The sequence below is a fragment of the Hylobates moloch genome, unplaced genomic scaffold (assembly GCF_009828535.3).
Source record: "Hylobates moloch isolate HMO894 unplaced genomic scaffold, HMol_V3 SCAFFOLD_15, whole genome shotgun sequence".
NCBI classification, from domain to species: Eukaryota; Metazoa; Chordata; class Mammalia; order Primates; family Hylobatidae; genus Hylobates; species Hylobates moloch.
In genome coordinates this window covers 33,414,418-33,431,945 of record NW_026652290.1, presented here as the reverse complement: position 1 = coordinate 33,431,945, position 17,528 = coordinate 33,414,418, and the positions used below count along the sequence as shown (strand labels likewise).

Sequence of the window (17,528 nt, the reverse complement as noted above, 5' to 3'; positions counted from 1 at the left end):
TTAGTACCTGCAGCTTCTTGGGTCTTACAGCAAAAGCTGGGAGAGGAATGGGTCGAGAGGCAGCCTGGGGTGCTGAAGCCACCCACATACTTCTGCATCATACAGTTGGCTGTGGGCGGAGACAGGGACACATGCCATGGAGGCTGACACCTGCCCTGTAGCCAGGGCTGCTCAACCTTGGCACTATCAGAGCCAGATAATCCTCTGTTTTGAGGACTGTGCTCTGCATTGTAGGATGTCGAGCAGCACCCCAATTTCTACCTTGTGGATGCCAGTAGCACGCTGCTGCACCCCATCTGTGACAGCTGAAAATATCTCCAAATGTTGCCAAATGGCTCCTCGGGGGCAGAATCACCCTGGCTGAATTCCTGATTCCTCTGAAACAGTGACCGAGTGTCAGCACTCTGGGGCCTGGCTGGCTCTGCCCTGGTCTATGCTGATATTGATTACCTTAAGCAACTCATTTCTCTTTCCACATCTTTGCAAGCTTCACCTTCATCAACAAAAGAGCCCTAGGCCAACCAAAAACTTCCTGCGGTGAAATTTAGCTTATTGGAGCTGACTCTTCTTGCTCAGCTGAAACTGTGCTTGCCGATCAGTAAGTCCTGGAGATTGGCTGTGCCCAGAGTTAGCAATACTGCACGGTATGCTTGGAAACTTGTAAGAGGGCAGATCTCAGGTTAAGTGTTCTTACCAAACTAAGATGAAATTATTTAAAATTTGCTTATTAGCATAGCAAAGGCTGGAGAAGGCTCTACAAGAGATAAGCTGTTACCTGAGTCCTCCACTCAGCCCTGCCCCCACCAGGTCTGCTAGCACCCTGCAGCACAAAGTTCTCCAGATACAGTGGGGTTGTGAGCACAGTGCCCCAAGGGGGTCAAGTGAAGATCAAATGAGATCACGTATGTGTCAATCCTTTGACAACTGTGCCTAACCCCAAGGTGAGGTACTGGGTAGCCCCTGGGTGAGGTACTGGGTAGCCTCTAGGGGAGGTACTGGGTAGCCCCAGGGGAGGTAGTAGTACTCAAATCCCATCAGACTCTTCAGACAGTTCATACAATGAGGTCTAGAACACAAGATATTTGGACCTTCAGGTGAAGCCTGGGTCTACCATGTCAAAGGCTAAAGGATACTGGACTTTCCTCTAAAGCTCTCGGGCTCTCCATGAGCCTCAAACACATGGTTATGAAGTGATTGTGTTACAGGAAGGGGGTCCCGATCTAGATCCCAAGAGAGGGTTCTTGGATCTCCCGCAAGAAAGAATTCATGGCGAGTCTGTAAAGTGAAAGCAAGTTTGTTAGGAAAGTAAAGGAATACAAGAATAGCTGTTCCATAGACAGCAGCCCTGAGGGCTGCTGGTTGCCCATTTTTATGGTTGTTTCTTGATGATAAGCTAAACAAGGGGTGGATTATTCACGCCTCCCCTTATTAAACCATATCAGGTAACTCCCTGACATTGCCATGGCATTTGTAGACTGTCATGGCGCTAATGGGAGTGTAGCAGTGAGGACAACCAGAGGTCACCCTCATCACCACCTTGGTTTTGGTGGGATTTAGCTAGCTTCTTTACTCCAACCTGTTTTATCAGCAGGGTCTTTATGACCTATACCTTGTGCTGACCTTCTGTGACTTAGAATGCCTTAACTGTCTGGGAATGCACCCCAGTAGGTCTCAGCCTCATTTTACCTAGCCCCTACTCAAGATGGAGTTGCTATGGTTCAAACGCCTCTGACAATTGGCCTGAATGACCATTGGCCTAGGAGAACTGGAAATCCTTGAAGCTTACTGCACCCCCACAGGTTGCATACCCTCACATGATGACTGTCAGGAACTGGCCCAGAGTGGAGGAAGTCACTCCCCGTTCCTGCACAGGCACAGCCTTCATGCCCAAAGACCATGCCGCTCTCTGCCCTCCATGAAAAAAGTGACAGGCATATGGGCCCACCACAATCATTCATTCCCTGCAGCCACTGTCCTTGGAGGCTCCTTCATTCTTATCTCCCCAACCCAACCTCAAAGTCCTGAAAAGGGCATAGAGTTCTCCCAGCTGTGGGCTGAGGGGCCCCCTGCAGCCAGACACATGCTGAGGTGAGACCAGGAGAGCCTCTCCCAGCAGGAAAAGGACAGTTAAAGGGATTGGGGTCACAGCGCCTGTTGTAGTCCCTTGAGCTGCTATAACAAAATGCCACAGATGGGTGTGTGTCTGTGTGTGTGTGTGTGTGTGTGTTGGTGAGGGGTGTCAGCAACAGGAGTGATTTCCCACAGTTTTGCGGGCTGGAAGTCTGAGATCCAGACACCACAGATTTGGTGTCTGGTGAGGACTGGCTTCCTGGTTCATAGACGGTGCCTTCTCACCGTGTCCTCACATGGTCAATAGGGCAAGGGAGCTCTCGCGACCCAATCATCTCCCAAAGACCCCAACTCATAAGGCTATCACACTGGGAGTTGGGGTTGACATGACTTTGGGGAACATGTGCATTCGAGTGCAGCAGCCCCACACCCTTGGCATGGACCTGCAGGAAAGAGCCTGCCCTGCCTTTGCTGGAGGGTTCCTGCAAGGGCCTCCTCCTCACCTCTCCCCACTGTTCATGAAATATTACTGGAATGATTAGAAAGCTGAGAGAGACCCTGGGGAGGAGGTCCCTGAGTGTCCCATCCACCACAGAGAAGAAGGGGCCCTGCCAAGGGCTTTGAGCTCTGCAGCCAGAGAGGAGCTGCATGATTGGAGGCAGCCTTTGGGGCAGGTGATTCTAGTGCGTTTTATGACCTAACGGCCTTGTTAAGTTTCACACTTCAGCTCTGGCCCCCACTGTATTTTTCATTCCTTCTCTCTCTCAATTCCCATAAAGCCGTCTAGCTGTCTCTATGATACATTCAAACTTGCACTGTTTGGATTCCCCAGGCTGTCTGAAAATGTGTCCTTTGAGTAAAATCCTTCTCCCTCAATTCCCAGTTATGCCTTTAAATCAAGATGGGCCTTCCAGTTTCTAAACACCCCATCAGTGTGAGATGGTACCTTGTTGGCTTTTAAGACCCTGTGATTTGGTTTGATTGTATTCGGTTATCTAGATGTCTTCATGCTTTCCATGAAAATATACTGAGGTTCAGTCCTTGGCATTTTTCCTTGCAGAATTCTTCTCCTCTATTATTTGGATGTCTGGTATTCCTACAATTATACATGCTTCCAATATTTCTGTCAACTTTTCCTAAGAAGTCTGTTGGAATGTGCTTTCATTTTTCCATCCCACACTTGTTTATCAAAAATACAGTGTGGTGGGGAAGGGAGAGAGGGGAGAGTCTGAGCTCGTAGGTGAGATCTTCATGCTCAGAGGCCATGCGACGGGCTTGTCACACAGGTAGCTGGGAAGCTCATGACAGGTCAGAATGAAACCCGCTGCAGTTACTTTTGCTGCATAACAAATCATCTCAAAACTCAGTGGCTTAAAACAATAGTTTCTTTTTGAAACTCAGGGATGCTGTGGGTTGGGAACTGGGGTGGAGCATGACAGGAAGGCTGTCTCTTGTCCACCATGTTTAGGCCTTAGCTGAGAGGACCTGCAGGTTTCGAGATTTGCTGGCGGGAGCTGCAGCCTCCTGGAGGTGGGCTGGCTTATGTGTCTGGCGGGTGGTGTTGGCTGCTGGCTGGAACCTTGGCCGGGCTGCAGGTCAGAGCACCAGCACACACTTCTCAGTGTGGACAGCATAAGCTTCCTCACAATGTGGCGACTGGGTTCCGAGAGTGAGTGCGTGGCCTGCCCTTGACCTTGCCTCAGGGTCACACAGTGGCATCTCCCCTGAGCCCTGCTTGTGGAGGATGTCACAAGAGGTCTGCCCAGCACACAGGGTGGGGACACGGTCCTGTGACTTAGGGGAGTGCCAAAGTCTTTTTGTAGAGGGGGGCTAGTGAGTAGAGACACAGTGTTGGGACCGTATTTAGCAAATACAATCTGCCACATGATCTAAGATTCACTTGTAGCTCTGTGACCCATCATTCTTTCCTTGAGTTCAGTAGGGACATTTCTTGTCTGGCACAGCTGCCTCCAGTTTGGTACTTTTTAATTAAGTGCGAAAATAAGTTCCACCGTATCCGTTCTCCCTGGGGAGTCGGGATGTCCAGCTCCCACTGGCCTCATGGGCAGAGGAAGCAACGGCCAGGGCAGGACCAGGCGTGCCCATACAGGACTCCGCAGCCCAAGGCCGGGGCTCAGGCTTCTACTCCCACAGGCAGAGCCCTGCACTTTTGTCTCCTCATTTTTAAAAAATGAATTCAATGATATTTTCTTAATGTTAGGAAGGAGGGAATGAACCCCCTTGTGAACCTGCTAAAAGCCAATTGTCCACACTGCTCTTAACTTCGCAATTCTACGGGTTTCGCAGACCCCCAAAACCGTCCACAGACCACTGATGAAGACCCCGGGACTCACTGCCCTCAGAGCCTTCACGTGGCAGCACCTAACCCACCTGCAGCACGAGGATCTCCCTGGAGCTCTTGCTCCAGCCCAGCCCCGTTTTGCTGACAGCCCCTCTGCAGCCCAGTGGTATGCAGGTGACATGTCCCCTGAGGCCATGCATTGTCACAGCCTGAGGGAAGGGGTGGTTTCAACCCTGCTGTGGGTTGAGGACCATTGTCTAGAGGAAAAGACCCCATCCTGGCACTTCTCCTTTAGCTGAGAGGTGATACTTTCTTTTCCAACACAGTGAGAAAGCAATGCTTGCATATCACCCACATTAAGACATCTGCTTTCAGAAAAGAAGGTGTTGTGCCCAACATCTACATGGCACCAAACATCTGTACTGTAGCCTTGTTGATGACCAGAGCAGGCAAGGCGGCATCTCCCAGGTGCCCAGCACTTGAGCCCCACGTTTGATCCCCACAGCCACCCTCTATGGCAGGTGCTGTCGCTATCCCCTGTTTACAGATGGGAGAACTGAACAGAAGACATAAGGCGTTTGTTCAAGGGTGCATGGCTGGTGAATACTGAAGCCAGCTAAGATGGCCATGCGGCTGAGAAAAAGATAGTAACAAGGAGAGGAGTCCAGATGCCAGCCCCTGTTAGTCCTGAGGGTGCCAAGGTCATAGGGAGGTGACATCAGACTGGCTGAATTAGCATCTCGGGGCAGCCAACACTTGTCACTCAGGAAGTCTCGCAGGGTAGAGGTCATCGCGAGCAGCCATGGGGTGCTCTCTGCTGCCCTGTGGGAGGAGGAGGAGGAGGAGGAAGGAGATGAACAGTGCTGTACTGGCATGTAGAGGGGTGGTGCACACTGGGCAAAGGCTCCTACCCTCTGTCTTGGCCTTATTCCCCTCCTCTGCTCCTGGATCCCCTGGGCTCACCTGGCTGCTTGCCTGGGCACAGGGACCCAGGACATTATGACCTCCGGCTCTCTCTAGCTGGGGCCTCATGGAGGGCGGTTCGCTGTTCTCTAGCTTGGAGCTTGGGGCATCTGTGGATGGTTTGATTTGTGTGGTTTCTGTCTTAAAAGAATGTCTAGAAGAAGCGGCAGACAAAAGGCCTGGAGCTCACTGGAGAGTTGGGTTTGAGATACTTCAGCCATGGAAGGGAGAACTGAAGAGCCAAGCTGTGTCATTGCTTCAGGCAAGAGGACACTGATAGGGAAACAGAGGGACAGGCAGCCTGAGGGCATTTCTCACCTGCTGCTGCCAAAAAGAATCTGATGGCTGTTCAGAAAGGCAGGAGAAGAAACCCTAAGACGTGTCAAGAAATCCATGAGAGGGGAACGTCTCAATGGGGAGGTGAGGGGGAGGCCGGGGCCCTGCAGACGTCAGGTTGGGTGGCGAGGGGCCGCCCACACAGGTCTGTCTGTGCTCAAGCTCCAGTTGCCATGCTGTCACCACAGTTGCTGTGTCTGCTGGCAGCTGGAGGGTGCACCTGTGCTTTCCACTCAGCAAACTGAGTTTGAGCAAAATACGGAAAAACAAGTTTATTGTGGCTATGCTTCTGGCAGCGTTCCTGCCCACAGGCCAGAGACTGGTGTATTTCTTCCAGTTTGGAGCTTCTGATATGTTCTCGGTGACTGGTCAAGGCTGGGCTATTTCAGGACTTGGAGAACCTCCTTGGCTTGTTATTGCTCAGGAAGTTTCCAGGAGGCTGTAGACGCGTAGCTGGCTGTCCAGTCCCATTGCGTCTTCCCTCTTGAGCAAATAGCTAAACGTGCGCTCATCCCTCCACTCAGGCTGTGCTAATAGGAAACCAAAGCGGCCAAGGGGCTGGACACATGGATGGCGGGCTCTGCCTCGCAGCACCTCCAAAACAATTGCCACTTACAGGGATCCCACTAAGTGCAGACGCCGTGCTGTGTGCTCTGCAAATGTCACTCCTCGGCCTCCCCTCTGCACCGAGACGACTGCTACCATGAGAATCCGGTCTTGAGGAAGCCCAGAGGAGCAAGGTGCCTGCGCATGTCACAAGGTTGGTGAGCAATTGGCCAAGTCACTGTTTTATCATCACGGAATCACTGCTGGAGTTTGGTAATGGTCATGTATGTGAATGCCTCTGTGTTCACCTACAAAATGACTGAAACAGACTGAGACCTCAACAGTGCATTCTAGGGATGCCTTCCAGTTACTGAATGGCATACTGGGGTTATGTGCATCGCCTTGCTTAATTTTCACCATGAGGCAGTAGAGCCACAGTTAAAATTTGGCCTCAGCAAGTCCTGGGTTCGAATGCAGCTTGTGCAGCTTTTGAGTTGATTACCCTGTGTCTCTTGTTTAGCATCTCAGAGCTTGTTTTTTCTTCAGGGCTGCTTTGAGAATTCAGTGAATGAATGTGTGGGCAAGACTTAGGACAGTGCCCGGCTCATAGTGACCTCTCAAGAAATAGGTCTCAGCATAGTAATAATTATCGTTATATTTAGATAATTATGTAGTCCGTTTTACACATGAGGGAAGTGGGGCTAAGAGCAGTTCCGGAACTTGTTCGAGATCAGCCAACTAATAAATACCAGGGACACCCAGCTCCATCTGTTGCCAGAGCTGTCGCAGCATCACGCACTTCCCGCAGAACACCGCGCCGTGGCTGTTTATCTTCTTGAAGTTCCTCAGGGAGTCAGTCTCTTTTGTTTCAGGAACTCCCTCACACCGTGGTGAACTTGGCCGATCATCCAAACCCACTCCCGCGCCCAGCCCGGGGCCATGACCCCTAAGAGGGGGAGAGCAGTGTTCATTTTGCCCTTCACCATCGTTTTGAGTGCTGTAAATGGTAATAATCCTGATGCCCAGGGCTCAGCTTCCAAGAACAAGGATGCCCTCAGCTCCCTGTCCCTGCCGGCCCGCCCCCCCCCCCCCCCGGCTGCTTCCTGTCCTGCAGGAGGAAGGGCAGGGAACAACTGCTTCACCACTGATAACAGCAAGAGAGCAACACGATGCGGCGGTCACGTCTTCCACCAAAAACAAGCTAGAGAAGCACAATAGCTCAGCACTTCACTGGCTGCTGCCTCCCATTCCCTGCTATTTTCATGAACCAATTTTCTTTATCTTCTGTCTTTGGCAAGGGCAGCAATTTTGAAGATGCATGTTAATGTTTAAAATACCCAATAGCTGGTGCACAATTTTTCTGTTTCTTTTAATTATCTCGTTCACTTCTTCCTCTTTATTCATTGTAGATCTTCTATTCCTCTGCCCTCTCTAAAAATGCATTGCGTATTTATATTGTTATAAACCCTCCTGTGCTCTTCCAGTAACTGTTTTCAGCATAACCAGAGAGATGCCCTTTCCCCACTAAAATTTTAACAGAGCACAGCTTTTAATTACCTTTTCCCCATCTCCGACAGGAAAATTTCCAAACATAAAATAATAATCAAAAAGCTTCCAAGTATAACTTGCAACCCGAGAGCCAGACTCTACAAAGATAAGTCCCTGTTTCTTTCTTCGGAATATCTACAGTTTCTCGCAAGCTCCAGCGGTGCCTCTCACATGTCCCAGGCCTCCGGCCAGGTTCCAGCCTCGCCCACTGCTTGCTAGATGTCCCACTGGAGCTTATGCTGTCGGTGCCCAGCAAGAAAAGCTGCTCCTTCTCTGAGCCAGGCCTCCCTGCAGGACCTTGGCACCTTCCGCCTGTTTTCCTGGCTGCCTATGGGTTGAGGTGGCATATGAGAACTATTTGACTGTCTTTTAAAACTCACTTTGCTTCCTTTGACTTCCTATCTGCTGTGTCGGCCAAAATACTGTTATTCGACAGATTGCTAGAGGGTGGGAATTCGCATAGAGTTTGGTACAAAGTCAAGGCTGGACACACAAAGGAGTCCCCGGCCATGCAGGCACAGAGCACATTCTTGTGGCTGTCACCCAGCTGTGCCACATGAGGTCACAGTACTGCGACCTGCTGTCTCCATGCCTGTCCCCTCCCCAGGCTGCAGGCGCTGGGGTTGCCTTCCCTGTAAATTCCTCCTGTGACTGTCCCCATCAGCAGCCCCACCATCTGCTGCTTAGCTGGCTTGGCTCCTCAGAAGCACCTCTGCAGCCAGGACCACATCCTGCTGACTGCATGGCAAGTCCCCCACAACCCCCACCATCCCTGTGCCTCCACCTCTATCTCAGCTCCTTGGATGCTCCCAGCGTCCACCAGACAACCCCAGCCTCCTCAGTTGGCCCTAGAGGCACCAAGGTGTGCCATCCTCTGGCCTTTCTTTTTTTTCTTTTTCTTTTTTTTGAGACCGAGTCTCGCTCTTGTCTCCTAGGCTGCAGTGCGGTGGCATGATCTTGTCACTGCAACCTCTGCTTTCTGGGTTCAAGCGATTCTCCTGCCTCAGCCTCCCAAGTAGCTGGGATTACAGGCGCCTGCCACCACGCCCAGCTAATTCTCATATTTTTGGTAGAGATGGGGTTTCACCATGTTGGCCAGGCTGGTCTCGAACTCCTGACCTCAGGTGATCCGTCCACCTTGGCCTCCCAAAGTGCTGGGATTACAGGCATGAGCCACCGTGCCTGATCATCCCATGGCCTTTCTTACCTCACCAGGCACCTCGACCCTCGGCCCATCCACACTCTGGCCTGCACCTGCTTTTTGCTAGATCTACCTGTTCCACACCTCTGACCACTCCCTTGGGCCACATCACTCACCACCCCAAGCCTTTTCATTATCCCTATATCAGCCCAGCTCTTGAGGCCCGCCCCCTCCTGTGGAGTTGCCTCCTGCCCTATCAGCTAATCAACAGCAAAGCTTCCCTGGTCCATCATATCTAGTACCATTGTTTCAAAACAACATTGCAACTTTCTCCTTTTTATTTTTCCCCTCTTAAATTAAAAAAGAACTCACATGTGATGCAATAAATCAAATAACAGAAAAGGGTATAACAAAACTGAAGTACTGCCCTGTCTCCCTCTGACCCTGCCTGCCCTGGGACCTGGTATCAACAGTCAAGGCCCTGTTTATTTCTGTGCTTTCCTGGGACTGTCTGCAGGTGCTCCCAGGCCTCTGAGGATCCACTTGTGTCTGAACATCTCTACCCAGTGACCACTATCTCCCCAGTCTCAGCTCACAAAAACATCTTTGTGTGTACCTGGTGGAGTTAAAGTGTGCGATTGTGTTCAATCCTTTATTCCCAAAGCTGGTGAGTTTTTAGCTCCCCTTCTGGTGCTGAAAATAGTATGTAACCCATCAGCGTGTGCAGCGCAACATGTGCAGGGTTCTGCAGATTGAGGTTCTCATGGGTTATCATGGCTAACTTTGCAAATTGAGTCCCTTTCTACCTACTTCCCATAGTACCTGACCCAGCGTTTGGTGTGTGCCCAACCAATGCAAACGGATCTTAAATATTGCCTGAGGCAAAGAGAACGAAGCTGGGAAATCTGTTTGAAAGAAGTGGTGGGACAGCCACCTGTCTCCACATGGCTTAATCAAGAAGGCAGCTGGATAAATGTGCACTTATGGGTCACATGTACAGGTTTACTTCATTTTCATGAAATGACTTGTATCTCTGTTTAATGTTGCTTTTTGCAAATCAAATTGTATTCCCTTTGGCTCCTTAACACTTCAGAGACAATTTTCCATAACTTTTAATTGACCTTTAACTGGCACTGAATCTTAATTTGAGCTTTCAATTGCTTTTGCCGAGTTTTTATACTAATGTTCTATTAAACAGTTAAGGCCCCTAGAGGAGCCCCCATCTTAATCATAACAAAAAAATCTATTACTTTACCATTTGTATTATGTTTTATAGTTTTCCTGTATAGAGTGTAGTATGAATAAATGCCTTCAAAATTCTCCTTTTTAAATATCAGATTTCTAGATGATTCTTTAAAGTGGAGTACAACTTGATTTCAGGCTTCAGGCTGTGTGTGTGAGTGTGAGTGTGTGAGCACACAAACACACATGGCTTTTTCTGGATATGACTCATAAGTTCTCCCTTCTGCAATGTGAGAGTGTTCCATGCCTGGGCACAGGGATGCTTTCATACCTAGATCTTGAGAGCCAGGGCTGCAGCACAGCCTCATCACAGGCCTCCAGTCCCTGGCCCTCCCTGACCCTTGATCTCCTACACACCTGCCAGCACCTGGCTTCTCACCTTGTGTCTGGGAAGGTGGGGGCTCACCTGGAGCCAGCCAGACAGCTCAGGTCCACAGAATCAGTGTGTGCACTCCAGCCAGAAGTCCAGCACTGTAGGGCCCTGCTTTCAACCCATGTGTGTCCCTGGCTAGGGCACTGAGTAGGTGTTAGTAACCCTCAATAACCTTTCTTCACCTTCCCAAGGAGCTGACCCCTTCTCTGTGTCTTGACATTACTCTTTGTCATCTGGAACTCACTTACCGAGTTGCACGACGACCATTGGCTTCTAACTGATCACTTCCTGTGTCCTGTATCAGAATCATTTTTCGGTCCTTGTTTCAGACCCACAGAAGCAGAATCTTTAGGGGTGGGGCCCACATTTTACGTTTTGTGGAACTCCCTGATTGTTTCTTTGTATAGAGAGTTGGAGAGCTGAGAGACCCTCAGTGGTTCAGGTGCTCTCCCAAGGCAAGGCAGGTGGAGGTCTTGGATAGGAATCTCACTATTTATTTGACAAAAATATATTGGGAACTAACTAGGTCCTAGGTATTTCGTAAACTATTTAATTTTCAGAGATGAGTAAAGACATTATAAAAACAGCAACATAATCACCAGATATTGATGAGATGCATTAGTCCTTTAAAAGCGCTCCTATATCTGTCATCTCAGCAGCTCAGCGAGGCAGATGGTACCCTTCCAAAGGTGCAGAAACAAAACGCAGGTGATGGGGATGCAGAGCCGGGCCTTCACCACACCCGCAGAGCCTGCACCCATCAGTGTGGTTGGCGCAGGATGTGTTAGAGGAAGGGGAGGGGGAAGCTGGGCAGGCTGAGGGCACTGGGTGGTGGGAGGGCCTTCCAGAAGAGGGACATCCCAGCAGGGTGACAGCAGCCCATCACTTCCATGGAGGAAGAACCAGTTCACCTTTCTCAGCAGATCTGTCTCCCGCCCAGGCCAGGACGTTTCAGAGCAAACGAGACGTTTTGTTCCTAACAGATCTGGCTGTTTGGTTTTCTCCCTGTGAGGCTGAACTGATTGGAGCCTGGCCATCCAGAAGGGTCATTGGAATGGAAAGTGATCCCCCCAACAGAGAGGAGTGCAGGCTACAGATGGAAACAGCAGAGTGCTGGGGGAACGTTTGCAGAAGAAAGCAGTCAGGAAAACATAACAGGGATGCCAAATCCACATCCCACTGGGCTCGTGAACATTGCTCACTTACTCCCAGTCCCAGGAGAAACCCAGCAAATCCATCTTTCCTTAACGTAATCTTTCAGCCCAGATCAGCCCTAAATTGTGTCCTTTAAAACCTCTTCTCCTCCCATGGTGTTGGCTCCCAGATCAATCTATGAGCCTCCCCCCGAGCACATGCAAACTGTCCATTGGCTGTTCTTTCCTGCCTTACACGGGACGACCACCAGGGAAGTGCCTAGACCGTCTACCTCCATATTCCATGGATTCCGTGAGCATGACGATTGTTAGTACTGGGAATTCCACAGTGATTGGTAATAACTGATGCTTAAGGCATTAGCAGAATTCTGTCCTGGAAGGCGGACGTTTTGGAGAGAGTTTTCTAGCCATGACATCAGCATTTTTCCAAGTTAATTAAGTGTTCAGTTTATTTAATCCTGGAGAATTGAGACAGGAAAATTATCCATCACATTTATGCACCCCACCCTTTCTAAAGCAGACAGCTAAGGTTGGGTCTGACTGCAGATACTCTCAGCAGCTGGGCAGTGAGGCAGCAGGGCCTCAGCCTCTCCAGCTCCACCATACACCACGTCCAGGCCCACAGGGCCCACAGTGCCTTGGGAGCAAGGATCTGTCCACCGAGTCCCTCTCTACTCAGAGGCCAGAAGGGCTCTCCCCGAGGGGCCCGAGAGCCGTCAGCTGGACTCAGTTCATTCAGCAAACAAGTGTTGAATGCCTGTTGTGTTCTCAGCACCGTGCTAGGCGCTGGTGGGGATACCGCAGTGAATAAAACAAACACGACCCCTGTACTTCCAAAGCTTTGATTCTAGAGGGGAGCCTAGACAGGGATGAACAGCCACCAGGCCCCTTCATGGGGAAGAGGAAACAGAGGTGGGCAGAGAAAGGCTAATTCCTTTTCCTTTGGGCAACGCAAGGCCACCCAGGACTCCTGCCTGCCAGGAGGGGAGGAGTGGCCAGCAGCCCCAGAGCCTGCAGAGTGGGCTCTGCCAGGACACCCGGGGCAGGCCTGGTTTCTATCCCTGCATCCTGGCCTGCTGTCCTTGTGACCTAGGGATCCCAGCCTTAGCACTGATGACATTTGAGGCCGGATAACCCTGCCATGGGGGTTTCCCTTGCTTTGGAGTATGTTTACCAACATCCCTGGGATCTGCCCACCAGATGCCAGCAGCACCCCTGAGTTGTGACAGCCCAGATGTCTTCAGACATTGCCACCTGTCCCCTGGGGGCAAGGTCACCCTCTCATCAAGAACTCTTGCTGTGGGTTCAGGCCTCCTGGGGAGCCAGTTCCCACCCCAGTTACTGCAGTTCTTTCCTTCCTGGCCTGCGGAGGGGCTGACGGGCCCAGCTGCTGGGTCTCCCATCCCCAAGCCTTATGCCCTGCCTACATTGTGGCCTGAACAAGCCTTCTCACTCCCTGCCCCCAGGCACCCCACTCAGATCCCAGGGTTCTGCGCCCGACCCCTCACGGTTTCTTCTTTTCCTTTCTAGTTCCTACCCAAGCAGTTCCCAATGTGTGTTCCTGGGAACACTCTCCCTCAAGTTGTGCCGCCAACAAGGGTTCTCTGAGAACTAGACTTGGGAAACACCGCACTTTGAGCTGCCAGCACGTGAAGGGCTGCAATGAAATCCATGGCTAACCGATTGCTCTAGGCTGTTTCCTATTGCTCACAACCTCCAGGGCCTGGCACGGTGCACAAGACCTTCAGGAAGTTACTGGAGGGAGAGTGAGGCAGAGGGGAGATAGGCCAGGGAGCTGCAAGCCCAGTAGCGGAGTCAGGTATCTGGATCCCCATGCTGCATGGCTCAGAGCTGGGCCACCTCTTCCTCCTGAAATCACCCAGAACTCCCCATGGACCGTCAGTACAGAGCCTGAAAGCAGGAACAACTGACCTCCAAAATGAGTCCAGCCTTGGAGGAAACACATTGAGAAAAGTGGGGAGCGAAGGCCGAGACTCAGGCAGTGGAGTTGGGGGCTGGGTTTTCACTCTGAAACCTGTGAGAGGAAATCCACACTTGCCCAGGGCACACCCTCATTATATCTCCTTCCCTCTCCGTTGCATAAGCAGCAGTGGCCTGGGGGCACAGGCTCTGAATGCAGTGGGATTAATGAATACAGCGGAACAAATGCTGGTCACCAAGGGTGATGGGGATGGTCCCTTTAGACACCTTACCCGGTGGAGACCCTTCACCGGGCACTAAGCAGTATCCCACAGCCACAGGCCCCCAGACCCTGGCACCGCTGCAACAACAGTCCAGGCATGAGGCCTGGGGGGACTTGGCTGGGGCCGGAGCAGTTGTGCTCTTAGACAACCAGACCCCAGCGTGGCTTGGGCCTCACAGGAAGTCCCATCAGGAACTGTGTCGCCTGTCCTACAAAGTCCACTTAGAAGAGCTGGGGGAGGAGAAAGCAAATGACATTGACTGCTGGTTCCTCTACACAGACAATGACGTTGCCAGGCTTGGCCAGGGTCCCGTGACAGAGAGGGCTGTGTTGTCGGGGATGGCCCATCAGCAGCATCCTCCTCTGAGAATGGCATCACCGGCCTGCCCTGGGGGCCTCGGGCCCTATTTTGGACATTTCTGCTAGATTTTGGAAGAGAAAGGAAAACAAGTGTTGGACGAGCTTTTTTCTGGGGGGGGGTGGGCGGGAGAGGACAGAGTATCGCTCTGTCACCCAGGCTGAAGTGCAGTGGAGCAATCTCAGCTCACTGCAACCTCCACCTCCTGGGTTCAAGCTATTCTCCCACCTCAGGCTCCTGAGTATCTGGGATTACAGGCAAGTGCCACCACGCTCAGCTAATATTTGTATTTTTAGTAGAGACAGGGTTTCACCATGTTGACAAGGCTGGTCTCGAACTCCTGACCTCAAGTGATCTGCCCACCTTGGCCTCCCAAAGTGCTGAGATTACAGGCGTGAGCCACCGTGCCCAGCCTGGATGAGCTCTTGGTCTTAGCTTTGTTTTCCTCCTCTGAGCCACTTTACAAGGTTATCTTTAAAGTTTCCCGATGGAACCATTCTCCATGGGTCTCTCACCCTTCTACCCATCTTACAACCGAGATGCCATCTGCTGGCCTATCTTTTCAAGATGTCTATGTAGTTACCAGCCTTGGAAAGTACAAATAATGTCAATCTTCAAAGCAAAGAGCTGGCATGCTTACTGCCTGACTCCGGAGCAGAGGGCCAGCATCCTCACAGTCCAGTAGAGAGGATTTGGTGTCCCGAACCTCCAGGTCCTCTGCTTTAACACAGCCTGGTGTGCCTGCAAGCGTCACCTGGCCCTCACTGGTCCACCCTGTGGGAACTGGGGTTCAGGGAACTGGTGCAAGAAAATGCTGGTACTCTGGCTACTGCTGTTGCTGTGAGTTGTAAAGTCTTTTGTCTCTAAAAAAATAAGAAATTTAAAAATAAAGTTCCACATAGAAAGATGCATTCCCCTCTCTCTGACAGCAAGGGCATTGGGAAGCATTCACCTGTTTGGTTTCCATCTTATGTGTCTCCCCAGAAAGAGAAGAAGAGTGGGCTCCTGAAGCTTCTAGCCGGAGCATCCACCAAGAAGAAGTCACGCTCCCCGCCATCTGTGTCTCCAACCCATGACCCCCAGGTGGCTGTGGACGCCCTGCTCCAAGGCGCAGTGGGCCCCGAAGTGTCCTCACTGTCTGTCCATGGTAGGGCAGGGTCCTGCCCCATAGAGAGCGAGATGCAGGGTGCCATGGGGATGGAGCCTCTGCACAGGAAGGCAGGCTCCTTGGATCTAAACTTCGCATCTCCTTCCCGGCAAGCACCTCTGTCCATGGCTGCCATCCGCCCCGAGCCCAAGCCGTTGCCCAGAGAGAGGTAAGTGGAGGGGCTTGCCTGCTCTGTGGCATGCTGTGGTTCGGTCTCTGAGGTCTGGAGCCACCTTCGGGGAGCCGGGACACTGTGGCCTTGCTGGGATTAGGTTTACCAGATGTACCTCAACACCCAGATCCACATGGTCCCGAGCTTGGGTGGTGAGTGCTGGATGAAGCGAGTCTGGGAACTGGAGTGTTATTTCACGTTCTGCATCCGTCTGGTTCCTGAGTTTGGGATTGCAAAGGAGCCATCAGGAAATGTGTCAGGACCAAGTGGTTCTGAGTGCAAATAGTGGGAGACTAGGCAGTGAGTGGTCTGTGCCCCCTCAACCCTGGGGGATCCTGGAGCAGGCCCCTGGGCTGAGTCCCTGGTGGGCCTATGTGTCCACTCAGGGAGCAGCTCTTCCGTCGCAAGCCTCAACCCACTCAGCGTCTTAGAATTACGATGTTACTCAAGATGGCTTCAAGTCTATATCCCTTGAATTATCATGGCTTCAAGGGTATATAGTCCATCAGATTGAACCCTTTGAAATTGCCAAAATTCATTCGTTTCGATGCTTACTAGCAACTTCACATGGTTCAGCCTAGGTTTTAACCAATCTGGAAACTGAGTCTGGTTGAGGCAACATGGCCCACTAAGGCTGTGGGCTGTAGGGCTGCAGGTGCTTGAGTTTCACCTGGGGCTAGAGGCATACCTGGCTTGGATCCCCCTGTGTGAGTTATCCATCCTAAAAGGGCTCTCAGATAAAAGCCGAAGGCATCACGGAGAGATACAATGGCTGTCAGGTTAGGATGGCAGGAAGATGTGATCCTTACTGAGTGCCTACACATGGTAACGTTGCTGAAATAATAAAACACAAACAACCTCCCAAAAAGACAGTCCTGGTGTTTCTGCCAGAACCCTTCCTCCCTTGGCTATTCGGGTGCCTGCAACCCGGGAAGGCAGCCTCTGCCCTGAACACCTGCTGCCCTCCCAGACACCATTCCCAGTGCCAGGTGGGGAACGAGACAGGGCCTATCTAGATCAGAGGTCTAGTTTTCTATCCTCACATACTCTTCTGTGTAGTTTTCTAGCTTCACAAGTTCTTCGTTAAGGGCCAGATGGTAAATACTGCAGATGTTGCAGTCCTGCTGTGTCTGTGGTGACCACTTCCTCTGCCTTTACGGTGGAAGCATGGCCACGCACCGTATGTAGATGAATGGGCCGGTGTCCCAGTAAACCCCTACTTGTGGACACTGAAATTTAAATTTCATACAATTTTCGTAGGTCATGAAATAGTCTTCTGATTTCTTTTTCAACCATTTCAAAATGTAACAATATTCATAGCTCTAAGACTAGACAAATTAGCCACAGGCGCAGTTTGCCAGCCCTGACAGAGATGACGCCTAGCGCCAAGCCTATGGGGCTAGGCCTGGGGCTCCAGAGTGGACAAGGCTCTCTGCAGGACCCACAGCTACTGACTTCTGCTAACCAGTTAGAATGGAAGTCGCATGTACTCCTGCTGTTAGCATCACAAGAGCTGGGTGTTCTGCACAGGGGTGACGTTCAGAACACTCAGCAGTGGGCATGGATTCTGGCTACGCATGCCCGGGACAGCCAGGCCCTGCCTGCAATGTTTCCCCAAGCGCTACATGTGTATAGTCTCAGTGAACCCTCCCAAGAACCCTGTGAAATCAGTTATCCTTGTTTTACAGATGAGGAAACCGAGGTTTTGTAAAAGGCTAGGTAACTGGCCCAAGATCACACAGCTAGTTAGTGGCCAAGCCAGAGATTCAGCTGAGGGCTTTCTGACCTCAGAGCCCACGCCCTGAGCTACCTTACTGTAGGGTGCACGGTCAGCAGCACCCCCAGTCCTGTGTAGTCACGGGGCCTACTATCAGCTTGTGGACATTGTGGGACATGTCACAGCTCCGCCAGGGGCTGCACCATTGTTGGGTTCTGCAGATCCATCAGCACTGCCATACCAGTCCCAGCCCATA

General features: G+C 51.4%; 1 protein-coding gene across 1 annotated transcript in view; it reads left to right on the top strand.

The window, feature by feature from the left end:
* SH3RF3 (SH3 domain containing ring finger 3) overlaps nt 1-17,528 on the top strand; it is a 370,710-nt gene that overhangs the window by 342,083 nt on the left and 11,099 nt on the right. Inside the window, exon 9 of the mRNA XM_032179170.2 lies at nt 15,221-15,552. Within this exon, the coding sequence (XP_032035061.1) occupies nt 15,221-15,552 (332 nt within the window). The remainder of the gene's footprint in view (nt 1-15,220; nt 15,553-17,528) is intronic.